Source organism: Hyperolius riggenbachi, chromosome 4 (assembly GCF_040937935.1).
Source record: "Hyperolius riggenbachi isolate aHypRig1 chromosome 4, aHypRig1.pri, whole genome shotgun sequence".
Lineage (NCBI taxonomy): Eukaryota > Metazoa > Chordata > Amphibia > Anura > Hyperoliidae > Hyperolius > Hyperolius riggenbachi.
Genome location: NC_090649.1, coordinates 66650486 through 66668881, shown reverse-complemented (window position 1 = coordinate 66668881; position 18396 = coordinate 66650486). Strand labels below are relative to the sequence as shown.

Here is an 18396-nt window from a genome sequence, read left to right as displayed (position 1 = left end):
TTTTTCCCCTGGCATAGTATGGCTGATCCTACTGCTTTAAAAAAAAAAACAACTTAAGCCTTGTACACACTCTAGATGAAACATGGCCACCCCTCCTGAGAAACTAACATACAGTTTGATATTTTTGCCAGAATATTGTGAAAAAAAAAGGGCGCCAAGAAAAAAGGGCCTGGCTGGATAACGAAATGGCACCGCTGGTGTAACGATTGTGGAATTCTCTCCGTGGTCAGCGCACAGGACGTGCGCTGACACTGCGGAAATCCTCCACAAGCGTATAATTTGAGAGAACCCAGCAAAAGGTGCAACGCACCTGTAGAGGGAAATTCCTGTCGGCAGGTGGAGCTGTCGAGTGCAGAGGAACAGCTCCTCTGCCCTGCCACTGACACCAGACAGAAATTGTACGAAGGGAAGAAACGCAGGGCAAGATAGCCTTAAAAGAGAGAGATCAAAGCAACAGAGGGTATGTGTGTCTACCAATCTAGTCGCCACCCTGCGACGATGAGCACACAACCATGAAGGTCAGGTGAGAAGGCAATCGCCAGAGATGGCGATTGCTAACAGCGACACAAGACTGAATAAGCACAGATGAGAAATGTATGTATGCCCACCAATCTAGCCGCCAACCTGCGACGGTGGACACACAACAGAGGAAACCAAGTGAGAACGCAATCGCAAGGGAAGCGATTGCGAATGAGGATGAGCACAGGAACAGAATGTATGTATGTGCACCAATCTAGTCGCCAACCCGCGACGGTGCGCACACAACAGCGGAAACAAAGTAGGAACGCAATCGCGAGAGAGGAGATTGCCAGAGGTGACACAAAGCTTAAGCAAGACAGGGCACGAGAGTAGCAAAGGCACAGCAAATCATACAATGAGAAGATAAGGAAAATAACAAACGCTAATTAAACGCAAACACCGCACTCATTCGCAACAGCGAACGCGTTTACAGCGCGGCCTCCGCGTGTTAAGCACAACAGAGACAAGCACGCCTAACTAACCCCCGCCACCCAAACATGAAACAGAGAACGCGAGCGCTTGCTTAACGGTTACCTCACCGAGGCTACAGCAATGTTCGTATCAGACAAGACAGACAGATGAACAGGAAACAGGATAGGAAAGATCCACTGCTCTTTCCGCCAGAGCGAGTGCGATCCAGGTAAAGTAACAGAGCTAGCAGGATCCACTGCTCTTACCGCCAGAGCGAGTGCGATTCAAGTATCGAAACAGGGCGATGAGATAGCTGGTAGCAACCGCTGCTCCAGCTATACTCCAAGAAGCAGATCAGAAGGATCCACAGCCGCTACCACTAGAGGCTAGTGCGATCCAAGCAAGACAAACAGAGGAGATAGCTGGTAGCAACCGCTGCTCCAGCTATACTCCAAGACAGACAGAACGATTTTCTGACGACCACTGTTGGCAACAGGACAATCGCAACAGAGAGGCAATACAGACAAAACAGATAAGCAGGCTAACTGCACTAGAGAAGCTGCCTAGTGCAGTCCGCAGAATTACTCTAACTAATTATAACAATCCAACAGGAAAGGCTGACACTCCAGGAGTGATTTAACAAACCGTTATGACCAGCAAAGCCTTCTGGTCAGCAGAAGGTCTTTATAGTGCCAGCCCTCAAAGGAACCAGCTGGGTAATTTGCATGTATGCAAATTCCTCAGCAAAGCAGCTCTGAAAGCTGCAAGATGAAGCCAGTTCTCTTTTCCAGAGACCTGCATCTCTCAGACATAAGGAATGGTCAAACAGCTGTCTGCCTGTGCAGCCAGCTGAGCAGATCATTACAGGTGGATAACGAAATCTTAACGATAAACATTGTTATCGAACTAGGTTAACGATAAATACTGTTTTAAAAACAGACAGTAGATAATAACGACGAAATATTAACGTTAAAAATTATTACGTAATTCAACAATACAGCTCTACCTAACTGTACTCTCACACAGAACCCTCCCCTGGTGGTAACTGAAACTAACCACTCTCCCGGTGGCGCCTAACCCTAACCACACCCCAGTGGGTGCCTAACCAGGTGGTGCCTAACCCTTTCACACAATAATATCTTTGATAACGTAAAATCAGAACATGCAAACGAAATAATATAACAAAAACTATAACGTTGCAAGCTTCTAAAACGCTAACATACTTCAAAAACTTTAATGTTCTAATGTTGTTAACGATATTTGGGCGCCCTTTTTACTGCTTTTTTTGCCGTATTAACGATAAATGCATTAAAGTCTATGGCGGTGCCCTTTTCGTCTACCCTCAGCCATGGCCCTTTTTTCCTTCTCCCATAGAAAAGGGTAACTGGGTGTGTTTGCAGATGAACTGCCAAGACTGTGCAAAGTGTCTATCCTGTGCAATAGCAATCATTTATTTAATTGATTGCTACTTTTATGATGAATAATGTGGTGATAGAAAAGGTGACTGTAGGAATAATAATAATATAAAGCAGCCCCTAAATAATGTATATTCACATATCCAAAATATACTAATACTCATAACTTCTCATTGTACTCCAAATACTTACAAGACTTTATTGATAGCTTATGCCAAAGAAGTCTCTTTACAATAATGCCAAAAGAGAATTCTGTTACAAAACAGCCTGCAGTGAGAATATTCGTCTTTTAGTAAGATCTGGCCTTTGTTGGATTTACAAAACAGGTAAATTCTCACCCTCAGCATATTACTTACCACAATCAGTTATTTTGTGGAGACGTTTTTACTAAACGCTGTACACATCACTATGTAGTTATTATCTGATGAGCATATGTTTTGGATAGACTGCTATAGTTATGCTGGTCCTATTGGGGAATGTTTTTGCAAGCTGTTTGTAATCAGAAATCACTTTTGGCTTTATTGCAGAGACTTGTCTGGTGTAAGCTATCAGTAAAGGCATTTTTTTCCTTTGTTGAAATACAAATAGATATTTCAACATATACTTTGGATAACTCGAATAAATGTACAGTATTTATGAAATCCTAAAACTCTTAGTTCAGATGCTGCTGTGATTGGTGTCTCAGCTGCTAATTTGATAACCTTTCACCCACTCCACTATGTTCCAATATGACCCAGTCGAGTTTTGAAGACTAATAGCAGAAAAAAATCAGTGCTGTTTTTCCTGGTCATTTATTGTGTTCTCCAATCTCAATGAAGTAAACCATATGGATATGACATTTAGACGGAAAAATAAAATCAATAAATACAAACCTCCACTGCCTTTAAAGCATACCTGAAGTGATAATAATTATGTATGCAGTACAAATGGTAAATAGAGCATGTGTAACATAGATCTGAGTCTCATATTTTTATTTTCAGTTTAAGGGCTGCATTTGTAAACAGCAACCATGACAATCTGATGTAAAATCTGCTTCATTCAGCAGTAATGATCCTTTGAACTTTCCAGCACTACAATCTTATCAGCAGTGTTTCCTCAGCCACATAAAAAGACTTTTGTCTAGACACTTTGATCTGGTTAAACAAACACAAAACACAGAGCAGAGGATTTCTTCAGCAACTTAGTGTGGAATAAAGACTTTTCATTGTGTGCTGTGCAAGAGTTCAATATCACTTTAAATGCAAAGGACTTAATCTAGCCTAGAGTTCTAGGTTAATAAATAATTTGTGATCAATATACAATATTAGTGTTTACTTTCAAAACATTAATATGTGACTAACAAGTTATAAAGATTAATTTTATTCAAATTACAGTAAAACAAACTTCTTACATTTTCGGCAATCATTAATTTAACAGAACACTTTATGAAGCAGATGGTAAAAAAAAGTCTTTGATGTGGGGGAAAAAAAGTCAATTCAAACTCCCAGAATTGTATGGTAGGCGGTCATATGAGTGACTCCACTCACCAATCACGGAACAGCAATGCTGTTGGGAACATCTTGGGCTGTTGGTTTAAAGGGACTGCTGTCTTTTATCCAGACTTCTTTCAATGTCATCAATCACCTGGACGGCGGCTTTGGTTCTGGGTTCTGGGTTCCTGGTCCAAATACAATGGACACTACAGCATTGTGTAATAAGAAGTCGTAGTCCTGTAGAGATCTGAGAAAACAAGGCAAGTATTATACTCAGAGAAAGGAGGCAGCTGAATCATGTAATCAGAGGGAGAAGGTGATAACTGTGTTACCTATTATTACCTCAGGATTTCTGCAAATGAATACTCAGTGCTGGTGGAAAATGACTATGGCCACTTCTAAGAGACCTGTTCTTTTTAAATGGAGGGTTCACGGTAAAAAAAAAAAATACAAATCCACTTACCTGGGGCTTCCTCCAGCCCGTGGCAGGCAGGATGTGCCCTCGACGCCGCTCCGGAGGCTCCCGGTCTTCTCCCGTGGCTCACCTGCGCAGTACAGCCTGGAGGACGTCCGATGACGTAAGCGTGACGGAATGAGACGCACGTTGTAGCGCAGAAGAGCCCAACCTGGAAGCTGGCCTGGCCAGGTGAGCCACGGGAGAAGACCGGGAGCCTCCGGAGCGGCGTTGTGGGTACGTCCTGCCTGCCACGGGCTGGAGGAAGCCCTAGGTAAGTGGATTAGTAGTTTTTTTTTCTTTACACCATGGTCCCTTCCTTTAAAGAGACTCTGAAGTGAGAATAAAACTCGCTTTTTCCCTAATATTCAGCAGGGGCATGTTTGCCCCTGCTAAAACACCGCTATCCCTGGCAGAACAGGGGTCCTTTACCCCCCAAATCCCCCCTGCAAAATCCACGACCAACTTGGTTGTAGATTTTGCTGCTCATGGAGGCAGAGCTATGAGCTGTAGCCCTGCCTCCATGCGCGTCTATCAGCGGCGGATCTCCGCCTCTCCCCGCCCCTCTCAGCGAAGGAAGACTGAGAGGGGCGGGGAGAGGCGGCGACCAGCGCTGATAGACGCGCTGAGAGGTAGGGCTGCGGCCGTTAGCCTGTCTCAAGCAGGAAGCACTCCCCGCACAGCACGGAGAGGATTTGGGGTCCCCGTTATGCCGCGGGATAGCGGTGTTTTAGCAAACAAACAATTTAAGGGAAAAAGCGAGTTTTATTCTCGCTTCAGACTCTCTTTAAAGGGAATCTTTAGTGAAAATAAACTTATGAGATAATGAATTGTATGTGTAGTACAGCTAAGAAATAGAACATTAGTAGCACAGATATGAGTCTCATATTGTTTCCAGTACAGGAAGAGTTAAGGAACGTCAGTTGTTATCTATGCAAACTTGTGCCTGCTATAGTGCTGTTATCTGAGGCACTTATCCTTCAAAGAAACAGTGACAGGCAGCTTCAGATACGATTTTTACTGCAGGGAAGTTTAAAGGGTCAGTAGCCCTGCTCTGTTTCATAGTTTAACCACCCTGGCGTTCTGATAAGATCGCCAGGGAGGCTGCGGGAGGGTTTTTTTTAAATTAAAAAAAAACTATTTCATGCAGCCAACTGAAAGTTGGCTGCATGAAAGCCCACTAGAGGGCGCTCCGGAGGCGTTCTTCCGATCGCCTCCGGCGCCCAGAATAAACAAGGAAGGCCGCAATGAGCGGCCTTCCTTGTTTTGCTTACACCGTCGCCATAGCGACGAGCGGAGTGACGTCATGGACGTCAGCCGACGTCCTGACGTCAGCCGCCTCCGATCCAGCCCTTAGCGCTGGCCGGAACTATTTGTTCCGGCTGCGCAGGGCTCAGGCGGCTGGGGGGACCCTCTTTCGCCGCTGCTCGCGGCGGATCGCAGCAGAGCGGCGGCGATCGGGCAGCACACGCGGCTGGCAAAGTGCCGGCTGCGTGTGCTGCTCTTTATTTGGTGCAAATCGGCCCAGCAGGGCCTGAGCGGCAGCCTCCGGCGGTGATGGACGAGCTGAGCTCGTCCATACCGCCCGGCTGGTTAAAATACAGTGTAGTTTGTAAATTGCAAATATTATAATGAATAATGCAATGCTATGAAAAAAAAGATAAACCTGAAAATAAAAACATGAGACTCTACACATACTACATGCACAATTCATTATATCATACGTTTTTTTCACTTCATGGAAGAGGGGGCTGCACATATAATGGGAAGGGGGCTGCTGTACATGGATCTTACACCTGGAAGAGGGGGCTGTACATGGAATGGGAGGGGGGCTGCTGTACATGGATGTTACACATGGAAGAGGGGGCTGCACATGGAATGGGAGGGGGGCTGCTGTACATGGAAGTTACACATGGAAGAGGGGGCTGCACATGGAATGGGAGGGGGGCTGCTGTACATGGATGTTACACATGGAAGAGGGGGCTGCACATGGAATGGGAGGGGGGCTGCAGTACATGGATGATACACATGGAAGAGGGGGCTGCACATGGAATGGGAGGGGGGCTGCAGTACATGGATGATACACATGGAAGAGGGGGCTGCAGTACATGGATGATACACATGGAAGAGGGGGCTGCACATGGAATGGGAGGGGGGCTGCAGTACATGGATGATACACATGGAAGAGGGGGCTGCAGTACATGGATGATACACATGGAAGAGGGGGCTGCACATGGAATGGGAGGGGGGCTGCTGTACATGGATGTTACACATGGAAGAGGGGGCTGCACATGGAATGGGGAGGGGGGCTGCTGTACATGGATGTTACACATGGAAGAGGGGGCTGCACATGGAATGGGAGGGGGGCTGCTGTCCATGGATGTTACACATGGAAGAGGGGGCTGTACATGGAATGGGAGGGGGCTGCTGTACATGGATGTTACACATGGAAGAGGGGGCTGCACATGGAATGGGAGGGGGCTGCTGTACATGGATGATACACATGGAAGAGGGGGCTGCACATGGAATGGGAGGGGGGCTGCTGAACATGGATGTTATGCCTCGTCTACACGAGGAGATCCGACGGCTCGATTATTCGCCAGATCGCCTCTTCCGCATCCCCGCGCGTCCCCGCTCGCCCGCGCGTGCGTCGGATTCGATCCCCCGCTTGTCCCCGCCGGCGCCGCTTCTCTTCCGCTCGATTCCCTGCCATTGTCCCCTCGTGGGGAACGAGCAGGGAATAGGCGGTGGCGAAATCCGACCTGTCGGATCTTATCAATCGAGCAGCATCAGCGGCTCGATTGATAAGTCACATCGCCTCGTGTAGATGAGGCTTTACACATGGAAAAGAGGGCTGCACATGGTATGGGAGGGGGGACTGCAGCACATAAAAGGGGAGTCACAACATACTTGGCCTAGGAGCACAAAAAGTATAAATCCAGCCGTGTGGTGGTGTTGGGTTCATCAAATTCACAGCCAGTATATTTGTTAATTTAACCTTCATTGAACTTTGTGATAAACTTTCTGATAGATGGAGCTTTCAACACTCCAGCGTATGTTTTACAAACTGAAACTCATTAAAAATCTCCTCTTGCTTTTATTGATTGAGATCTGAGAGACTGTAAATCTTTCCTTTCATGAATGGTACCTGAGGTGGGATGACTCCTCCGCACATGACCAGGATATCGGGGCGTCCTAAGGCACTCAGCTCCTTGATGAGCTCGGGAACCAGAGTCTTGTGACCCGCGGCCAGAGTGCTCACACCGACACAGTGTACGTCTGCATCCATGGCCTGCTGGGCCACCTCACTCGGGGTCTACAGGAGGAGAAGAAAGAAGAGGGACTGATTGATCTCCTGCAGTAGGATAACACTGGCTAATCACACTGAACGAGTGCAGAGCTCACAGGTGTCCACCACTATCCTGACTGCTAAGTTACCGAAACGTGGCTGCAGTGAGCAGATAATTCATGATCTTTGTTATGTCCAATGGAGGCCAGCAGGGGAGGAAGGATCAAGGCATGAGCAATTATCTTTATCTTGTCCTTAAAGTGAACCTATATCCAAATCCTAACAAGCAAACTTGTGGATGCATTATACATTATCATTTTGTTTTTATATATAACTGACATCTTCCACAGTGCCGTACAGAGTATATTGTCTAGTCATTTAACCTCCCTGGCGGTACGCAGTTTTAGAGGCTGCGTCAGCGGGAGGATTTTTTTACATAAAAGTTTCCCTATATGCCTAAGCTAGCACTTCGCTAGCTAATTCTGTCCCCCAAGTCCCCCGGCACCCAACTAAACCCCCCGATCGCCGCCGGTAATATTTACCCCTCCGCGATCCCGTGAGAGCCTCAGCTTCACTCATCGCTATGGGAACGATCGGACATCAAGTCATCAACGTAATGCGCAGTCCCGATCCTCCCCATAGTGAAGCCTGGAGCTGATTGGGAGGCTGCGCCATCGCGGGATCCCTGTGGGGTATGTATTACGGTGGTGATTGGGGGCGATCGTGGGGACCGGAGGGACTTGGGGGACATAACTATTGCACAACATTTATTTTAAAGAACCCTCTCGGCCCGGGGCCATGTGATCCCCTGCGGTGGCGAGCCCGACACTGTGTCGGGCTTACCACCAGGGAGGTTAAATGTCCCTCCGAGGGCTCACAGTCTAATTCATATTATTGAAGAAAATCAGCACAGATCTCAACCATCGATATATAATAAGTTGCAGTCTATAAAACTTCACCATGATGGTATATAGCTTCATCAGATCTTGTGGATTCCATCACCCAGAGGAATTAGAGGGGCTTACCAGTAGAGATGGCCAGCGAGCAGTACTCTGCGAACATCGTCTTTTTGCATTCACAGTGAACATTTGGTGTGTTCGATTCACATCCCTATCTATACATCATCATTGAGCTAAACTTTGACCCCTCAGCTAGCACCCCTTCCTGGACCCCCTAGCCCCCTACCAAAAGGCAGTTGCAGTGGCCATATTGGATTAATTCTCTGCTAGCTGCTGACTACTAGTGAGAGCAGGGTGAGACTTGCTGCAGATAGGTAGGGAAAGCATTAGCTAGGCCTGTGTTCTTGTTCCTCACTAGCTGTGAAAGCACTTCAAACAGCCCTTTTTGAGTGCTAGCACATCGGTCTCCTGTGTTTTTTTTGTGTGTGACACTCCACAGCCCACTGACACCCACAACTGTGTGCACACTACTGCTGTTGCCTCATTAAGTTGCACGCACATAACCACTCCAGTGCATTATTATTTCACTGTATTCTGACAGTACTCTTGCATTTCTCTGCGTGAGACACTCCACAACCCACTGACACCCAGAGCTGTGCATAATGTGAGTTCTGCCCTTTGGGGATTAAAACCCGACTTTGCGTCAACTCGGTAATTTTTGGTGGGACTTTTGGCATGGATCCCCCTCCGGCATGCCACAGTCCAGGTGTTAGACCCCTTGAAACAACTTTTTCCATCACTTTTGTGGCCAGAAATAGTCTTTGTAGTAGGTTTTAAAATTTGCCTGCCCATTGAAGTCTATGGCGGTTCGGCAGATTCGCCTGGTCGCCAACAGTTTTTTGGAAGTTCGCGAACAGAAAATTCTATGTTTGTGACTTCTCTACTTACCAGCTGCAAACAACCCACGTTATAAGGTTGTATGTATCGTATGTAGTGGTAAAAGGAACAGAACACAGCCTTCAGAGGGTCCACAGGTCCTCCGCTCCCCAATCCAAGCAGGTGTAGTATCTCCGTTTACACAGTGTCATAGCAACAGGGGATGCAGAGGTAGCAACTGCACCAGGGCCCCTGGACAAGAAGGGTCCAAAAGAGGCCCTCCTTCAACCGATTTATTACCTATTAGGCCTCCTTTCCATGGGCAGTTGATAGGCAGTGAAAACCCCCTCAAACTCCCACAACTGCTTGCTGCTGCCTGGTAACTGCTTGCTGCTGCCTGGTAACTGCTCACTGCTGCCTGGCAACTGACTCCTAATCCCTACCACAGTCATATGTCTATGTATGTAAAGTGCAACATATGTATCATAGTCTAGGGCCAATTTAGGGGGAAGCCAATTGACTTATCTGGAACAGGGTGGAACACAGCGTGACCAAGTGTCTCTGTAGATGTGAATCGGCCGTCGCCAGCTCCAGCCTTGTCCCCCGCCAGACCATCTCCACTCCCGCAGTGTTCTACTGCTTCACACACTGTCATAGTGTTTTGAGGTCTGGTCTTAGAAAATATGTCACTTGTCCATTGGAGGCAATAAAACAGCCATTTTGTCTGGATAGAAGGTGCACATTTTTTCTTTTTCCTTGCTGATTCCAGAATATGATCTCTTCCTTCCTGTATCATTGATGGAGCACAAATCTGGGAGCCGTGACTGGGACATAACCAGACATCGTGGTGAGAGCACAACATTGCTTTTCTTAGGAAATTCCCAATAAGTTTGATGTGTCACTTGACCCTCTTCCTATTGAAAAAAACAAAAGATGGATTCAAAATGGCTAACTTCAAAATGGTCGTCATGGTCACCACGCATCTTGAAAAGTTTCCCCCCTCACATATACTAATGTGCCAAACACAGGAATTTAATATAACCAACCATTCCCATTTTATTAAGGTGTATCCATATAAATGGCCCACCCTGTATATGTTTCATGAATACTAGTTTCGCTGTTGCTGTACTTTTACCTCCTTGCCGGTTATCCCGAGCTCAGCTCGAGGTAACCTGCGCAGGAGGATATCTCAGGCCCCGCTGGGCCGATTTGCATAATTTTTTTTTGTTACAAGCAGCTAGCACTTTGCTAGCTGCTTGTAACTTCCGATCGCCGCCAATCCGCCGCAATCCGCCGCGCCGAGTCGCTCCCCCCCCCCCCCCGCCCCAGAGCCCTGTGCTGCCTGGCCAATCAGTGCCAGGCAGCGCTGAGGGGCGGATCGGGATTCCCTATGACGTCCCGACATCCATGACGTCAGTGACATCATCCCACCCCGTCGCCATGGCGACCGGGGAAGCCCTGCAGGAAATCCCGTTCTTAACGGGATTTCCTGCATACTCTGATCGCTGATTGGGGGGATGCCGCCGTTCAGCGGCTATCATGTAGCGAGCCCTGGGCTCGCTACATGATTTAAAAAAAAAAAAAAAAAAAGTGCGGCGCTGCCTCCTTGCCGGATTTTTTAGACCGGCAAGGAGGTTAAGGGAGTGCCACACTGTACTTTAAGGGAGTGTCTTTTTCTTATATACGAATAGCCTGGAATAGTTGCCCCCAGTATAGGTAGCCTGGAATAGTTGCCCCCAGTATAGGTAGCCTGGAATAGTTGCCCCTAGTATAGGTAGCCTGGAATAGTTGCCCCCAGTATAGGTAGCCTGGAATAGTTGCCCCAGTATAGGTAGCCTGGAATAGTTGCCCCCAGTATAGGTAGCTATGGTATAGATGCCCATGCAAAGTATAGCGCAGCTGGAAGACGTGCTGTTATCTTACTTGCTCCACCGCAGAGTCCACCGATATCCGACTTCCTGTCACCGCTCAGCCCTCCCCTACTGCCTGGCGCATCTTCCTGCATCATGTGATCACGCGAGTGCAGGAAGTGATGCCAGCACTAGGGGGAGAGCTTAGTGGTGACAGGAAGTCTGACATCGCTGGACTCCAGGTAGCAGGTGAAATAGAGGCAGTGCACGTCTTCCAGCTGCTCACTATAAACAATACCATTTAAGTAGGAAAATCAGAGAAAGTGGGTGTTACACACCAATAACGCAGGTTGATTCACTAACCAGCGCTAAGCCGGTTAGTGAGCCTAAAGAGATAGTGGACACAAACCACGGAGTCAAGTGGTTTGCGCCCATACATCGCGCACAGCCCAGGGCAGTGCGCGCGCAGCTGGCAATAGTGCGCGGTGCGACGATAACGTCGCATCCGCTGCCCTGTAAACGTTGCACCCAGTGCGACGAAAACAGCGTATCGAGTGCCCCCGAAGCGGCGCTATTACTTAGCTCTGGTTAGTAAATCAAGCCCCAAGTCTTTTTTAATATTCAAATAAACTGTATACATTTTATTTATCAAAAATACATATTTAAAATTGTCCAGCACTCTTCCCCAACACCACTGCACCCACTAAACCCTTTGAACCCCTGCAGCATACAAAACTGCACATCCAACACCATACACACAGAGCCGATGGAATAATAGCACTTTGATATAAGGCAAAAAACAGAGGGGGGCGCCCACTTCAAAAAAGGGAAAAGTCAGTGTATTCTGATGGAGATAGTCACTATGAAAAAAACAGCAGGCAAAAGAAGTTTCCAACAGAGTTCATTAGCACAATGATACAGAGTAGTAATCCACTTCTTAATAGCCTCTCTTATAAAGGATGGCAATCTCCTCAAGCGGTATAAAGCAGTGATATGCTAAGCATCAGCCAGCAAAAGTCCATAGCAAGCAGTCAGTGCAATTGCTGGTGTGGTATTAGTAAGCTTGTGAAGCAGTAGCACATGCAGATAGCAGCTGAGTACCTCCAGTACAGGCATACATGCCCTCAGCTGACAACTCTTAAAGAGACACTGAAGCGAAAAAAAAAATGATGATATTATGATTTGTATGTGTAGCACAGCTAAGAAATAAAAAGATCAGATACATCAGTGTAATTGTTTCCAGTACAGGAAGAGTTGAGAAACTCCAGTTGTTATCTCTATGCAAACAAGCCATTAAGCTCTCCGACTAAGTTAGTCGTGGAGAGGGCTGTTATCTGACTTTTATTATCTCAACTGTTCCTGGACTATTTACTTTTCCTCTGCTAGAGGAGAGGTCATTACTTCACAGACTGCTCTGAAAGACTCATTTTGAATGCTGAGTGTTGTGTAATCTGCACATATTATAGAATGATGCAATGTTAGAAAAAACACTATATACCTGAACATAAAAGTATGAGAATATTTTCTTTGCTGCTAATCTTCTAGTAATTATTCATAGTACACAACCAATTCACTATATCATTTTTTTTTCGCTTCAGTGTCTCTTTAATGCATCTTATGTGTATAGTAGCTGACCAGTCCACATAGCAGATCACACATCCACAGTTGTCAACAGATGATTGGTCACCACTGTAATATGAAGAGTCCGTACTTCCAATGTACAGAAGTCCGTGCTGCCGATGTGTAGGATATACGGGTGGCAAGGGGAGTCTCAGAGGGACAGAATTCTCGAGGGAGCCGGGCAAATGTGCTGTAACGCCAGCAATAGCAGCCCCGACATGTTTCACGAGCTCCTTGCTCGTTTCCTCAGGGGGCGTGGGTTATCGCAATACACTTCTCCTGTGGTTTATGTTAGCCCCATCGGCCAATCACGGCGCCGGGGGGCGGGACCATCCAGCCGAAACATCCGTCCAATCACAGGGACGCGCGCCATCCCACAGCCAGTCCGCCCACCGCCGCATCAATCCGGCAGGCGGAAGGAGGGAGAGGAGACGCACGTCAACACGTAGAGCGCAAGTAAGCGTCGCATTGCCCAGATAAACATCCCCGGACTTAGCAACACCCAACATGCGCTCCCAGATACGAGCAAAGGGGCCAGTCAGGACCGCCCACCAGCTTTCTCACACAAGCATATACACACCATACGTAATGATAAACACATTCAATTTTTAAGTTACTCCTTCAATATCAAACCTCCAAATTCATATCTAATAAAATTGTAGACTGCTAGGAAAAATACTGCAGTCATTTCAACCGCTGTTTGCTATACTCTGCACGGCAGGGCACTGCAGCGGCAAGGGGGTCGTTTGGGACCCACCCTGTACCCTAAGACCTGGGGCGGGCCGCCTCCTATGCTACCTCCTTTGTATCCCACTCATAGAGCATTTACCAATTAAAAGTATTTCTAAAGTTCAAAGAGTTTATACCCTGCGCTACTTTATACAACATGTATATACACTTTTTGTTGTGTTATGAAGTCACTGGCCGCTACTCAGAAATGAGCAGAATATTCCATTAACACAAAAAGCCTTTATCACCTCTTTATAGAAACTTACATATTCCGATGAAAAAATAATCATGGGCAAAAAAAAAAGGAACAATTTCGACTTTCTGAGTGTCCAGAAATAGAGCCTTGCGCTGTCCTCTGACCGCAGAGAATTCACCAGACGGTTCGCTAATTCCAAGTGCAAAGTTAATTTGCACATTTACAAATGAATGGCTAATGACTGAAATGGCCATTATCACTTTCAATATTCGCCAGGCTTCTGATGGGTTCCTATATCAAATATTCATCAACTCTGCTGTGGGTTTATTTTGCCACACATTTCTTAACTCCAGCATGACTGGTGATTATTATTATTTAGTATTATTTTTATTTAGTATTACTATCTAGTATTTAGTAAATAGGTAGTATATAGTGCCGACATCTTCCGTAGCGCTGTACAGAGTTGTCCTGTCACTACTAGCTGTCCCTCACCTCAGAGGGGCTCACCACTACCATATCATATGTATGTATGGTGTAGTATATGTATCGTAGTCTAGGGCCAATTTGGGGGGAAGTCAATTAACTTATTTGTATGTTTTTAGGGATGTGGGAGGAAATCGGAGTGCCCGGAGGAAGCCCACACAGATGCGGGGAGAACTTACAAACTCTGTGCACCGTGCAGATAGAGCACTGCCTGGGATTCAAACCGAGGACGCAGCACTGCAAGGCGAGAGTGCTATCCACTACGCCACCATACTGCCAGTATTTTTGTGTACAGAGATGAAAGGTGCACACACGCCTTCAATTAGGGTCTCCCAGAAGGATCGAGCTGAACTTTACGGCAGCAGTACAGGCAACAAGCATCATACAGACACAGAGCGGGGATAAGGTCCTCCAGCACCCAAGGCTGAAACACCAAAGTGCGCCCCTCCATCCCTTCACCCCAGCCGTCACACACTGATTGCTATTAGACTAAGAGGTGCCCCAGGGCCCACAACACCTTAATCTCTACAGACAAATACTCAAGCGGTGTGTACTGTGCCAACTCACTGGCGTTGTTTACAGTAAAGGTGCGTACACACATCCAATTTAAGTTTTGCCAATGATTGGCCATTTTCACCACTTCCATGTAATATAAGAACCAACAGACTATGGGCTCGATTCACAAAGCGGCGGGATGGCAGTTTGGACGTCTTAAAGGTTAAGACGTCCCAAACAGCAGCGCAAACGACTTTGTGCGGCAAAAACGTCGCACTGCATTCGGTACCGCGGTGCGCCAAAAACGTTGCATGCGGTGCGATGAAAGCGGGGCATATGGAGCCCTTTAACGTCGCACCAGTGCGCCCGACGGTGCGACCTTTAGGGCTCACTGGTGCAACATTTCAGGGGCACCGTATGCCCCGTTTTTGTTGCACCGCATGCAACGTTATCATAGCATCGTGCAACATTTTCGGCGGACCGCCACATTTTCGGCGCGATGTAGCTTTGCGTGACTATTAGTGCGCGCAAAGCTACTTTACATGCGCTAATGGGCGTTTCACTGCAGCGCTAACACTTAGCGCCGCATAGTGAATAGAGCCCTTAGAATACTATGAACAGATGGTGAAGGTAAGCTCTCCTACTATATGGAGGCAGTAAAATTGTAACATAATAAATAAAATTGCTTTTTTTTTTTTTTTTTTTTTACAATATTCATAGATTATTTAGTCAGTGTTTGACCACTGTCAAATCTTTCCTCTCCCTGATTTACATTCTGACATTTAACACTGGTGGTGACAGCTTTAGAGATGGCCCAAACCTCCGATTTTCGGTTTGTGAACTTCTGCAAAAGGTTCCGCACGAACTTTCGCGAACCGCAATAGACTTCAATGGGGATGCGAACTTTGAAATCTAAAAACACTAAGGGCCCGTTCACACTGCACGCGTTTCCAGCCGCGTTTTGGAAACGCGTGCAGGTGGCCAAAACGCACGACATCAGACATTGCATAGAGTGCAATGTCTGATGTTCACACAGCATGCGTTCCGGACCTATGCGGTCCGGGAACGCATGCTGCACGCAGATTTTACAAAAACGCGCGGCTGTCCCATTCACTTTTCAGTAATGGGATCAGCCACGCAACGCATACGAACGCGGACATGCGTGCGTTCGTACGCGTTGCGGTCCGCATGCGTTGCGGTCCGCATGCGTTGCGGTCCGCATTTTGTAGTCTGAACGGGCCCTTATGCTGGCCACAAAAGTGATGGAAAAGATGTGTCAAGGGGTCTAACACCTGGAGGGGGGCATGGCGGAGTGGGATAGACGCCAAAAGTCCAAAAATCTGGATTTGACGCAAAGCAGCGTTTTAAGGGCAGAAATAACATTGAATGCTAAATTGCAGGCCTAAAGTGCTTTAAAACATCTTGCATGTGTATACATCAATCAGGGAATGTAATTAGAGTACTGCTTCACACTGACACACCAAACTCGCTGTGTAACGCACCACAAACAGCTGTTTGCGTAGCGACGGCCGTGCTGGACTGGTGCGCACCATGGCGAGAGTGCAGGCTGTGGCGGTTTTCAAGCCCATATGGTCGCCAGGCTGTGGTAGCTCAATGATAGAACAACAGTGACTGTCCAGCTGATCAGATTTGGTCTGTCCACAATGAAGTATAGGTAGGTAGGCATAGGTAGATGTCCCAGTATAGGTAGATAGGCATAGGTAGGTGCCCCAGTAGTTAGCTAGGCATAGATAGGAGTCCCAGTATAGGTAGGTAGGCATAGGTAGGTGTCCCAGTATAGGTAGATAGGCATAGGTAGGTGCCCCAGTAGTTGGCTAGGCAAAAATGATTTTCAGGTACTTGGAGATAAACTTAAAGCAAGGACCTCCAAGGTGGTGTTTTCTGAAATACTGCCAGTGCCACGTGCTACATCTGAGAGACAGAGGGAGCTTAGGGAGTTAAATAAGTGGCTGAGAAATTGGTGTAGGAAGGAAGGGTTTGGGTTCCTGGAGAACTGGGCAGACTTTGCAGTCGGCTACAGGTTCTACAGCAGGGATGGGCTGCACCTTAATGGGGAGGGTGCAGCTGCATTGGGGGAGAAGATGGCTAAACGATTGGAGGAGATTTTAAACTAGGATCTGGGGGGAGGCGGGAGAATAAAGTCTTAATATGTAGACAAGATGAGGTAAAAAGACAGTGGGAACCTATCATTATGGAGGGTGGAGAGGGGGGTGGGGACAGTGTAAAGATTAAGGAGGTTGGTAAAAATACAAGTAGCCCATTTCGTGTAAACAAAATTGGTAAATGTGGTGGTAAAAATATAAAGTGCATGGTAACCAATGCTCAGAGCCTTGCAAATAAAATAGACGAACTAGAGTTCATTCTGAATGACAAAGGCTATGACATTGTGGGAATAACCGAGACATGGATGGATGAAAGCCATGACTGGATAGCTAATTTAAAAGGATACAATGTGTTTAGGAGGGATAGAACAGGGAAAAAAGGTGGAGGGGTTTGTCTCTTTGTTAAGAATTCTCTTACAGCTGTCCTCAACGATGAGATGGAGGAAGATTGCGAAGATGTGGAGTCCGTTTGGGTAAATATTCATGGTGGAAATAAAAAATGCCAATTGCTTATTGGGGGATGCTACAGGCCACCTCTTATTAATGAAGCTGCAGAACTGCGATTACTACAGCAGATTGAAAAAGCTGCAAGTAAAAATGAGGTCATAATTATGGGCGACTTCAACTTTCCAGACATTGACTGGAGTATTGAGGCTACCCATTCTGGTAAAAGCAGCAGATTTCTGGCAGCACTACAGGACAATTACTTGACTCAAATGGTAACTGAACCAACTAGGGGGAATGCGTTACTGGATCTGATCATTTCTAATAGACCAGATAATGTATCAAATGTGCAGGTTCAAGAACATTTGGGAAATAGTGATCACAACATGATAGCGTTTGATCTGGTGACTGATAGGCCACGGGGCAGCGGGACCACTAAAACTATGAATTTTAGAAAAGCAAAGTTCAATCAAATTAGGCAGGCACTAAGTTTGGTGAACTGGGATAATGTACTACAAGGGGAAGACACTGAAGGGAAATGGCAAGCTTTTAAACGTATACTCAATCAATATTGTAGTATGTATATCCCATATGGAAACAAAATGTCTAGGAATAAAAAAAGGCCTCTATGGATGAATAGAAAGGTTAAAGATAAAATGAAGAGGAAAAAGAATGCCTATAAGGTCTTAAAACAGGAGGGGACTGAGGCTGCACTAAGCAATTATAAGGAGTGCAATAAAAATTGTAAAAAAGAAATTAGGCTGGCAAAGATCGAAGCTGAAAATCAAATCGCTAGGGATATCAAATCTAACCCAAAAAAAGTTTTACAAGTACATTAACTCTAAAAAAAAGAAAGGTTGACTGTATAGGACTTCTAAAGGATGAGGGTGGGAACTCAATGGTGGATGACCAAGGTAAGGCAGAGTTATTAAATGCTTTCTTTGCTTCTGTCTTCACAAAAGAAACAGCACTGTTGCAAACTACAGAGGCGGAAGAGTCTCAATCTTCTAACTGTAATATTAAATACTTAGGAAGAAGTGAAGGCAAGACTAAATACATTAAAAATAGACAAGGCACCTGGCCCGGATGGCATGCATCCTCGCAGGGCCGGCCTTAGGTTT

At 46.4% G+C, this 18396-nt stretch overlaps 1 protein-coding gene across 1 annotated transcript in view; it reads right to left on the bottom strand.

Moving 5' to 3' along the window:
• Nucleotides 1-3746: 3746 nt before the first annotated feature.
• The window catches only part of LOC137570375 (methylmalonyl-CoA mutase, mitochondrial-like), an 88754-nt gene continuing 74104 nt past the window's right edge, over nucleotides 3747-18396 (bottom strand). The window contains exons 2-3 of the mRNA XM_068279049.1: nucleotides 7420-7587; nucleotides 3747-4064 (exon numbers count right to left, since the gene is read on the bottom strand). Of these exons, the coding sequence (XP_068135150.1) occupies nucleotides 3918-4064; nucleotides 7420-7560 (288 nt within the window). The 5' untranslated portion in view covers nucleotides 7561-7587 and the 3' untranslated portion in view covers nucleotides 3747-3917. The remainder of the gene's footprint in view (nucleotides 4065-7419; nucleotides 7588-18396) is intronic.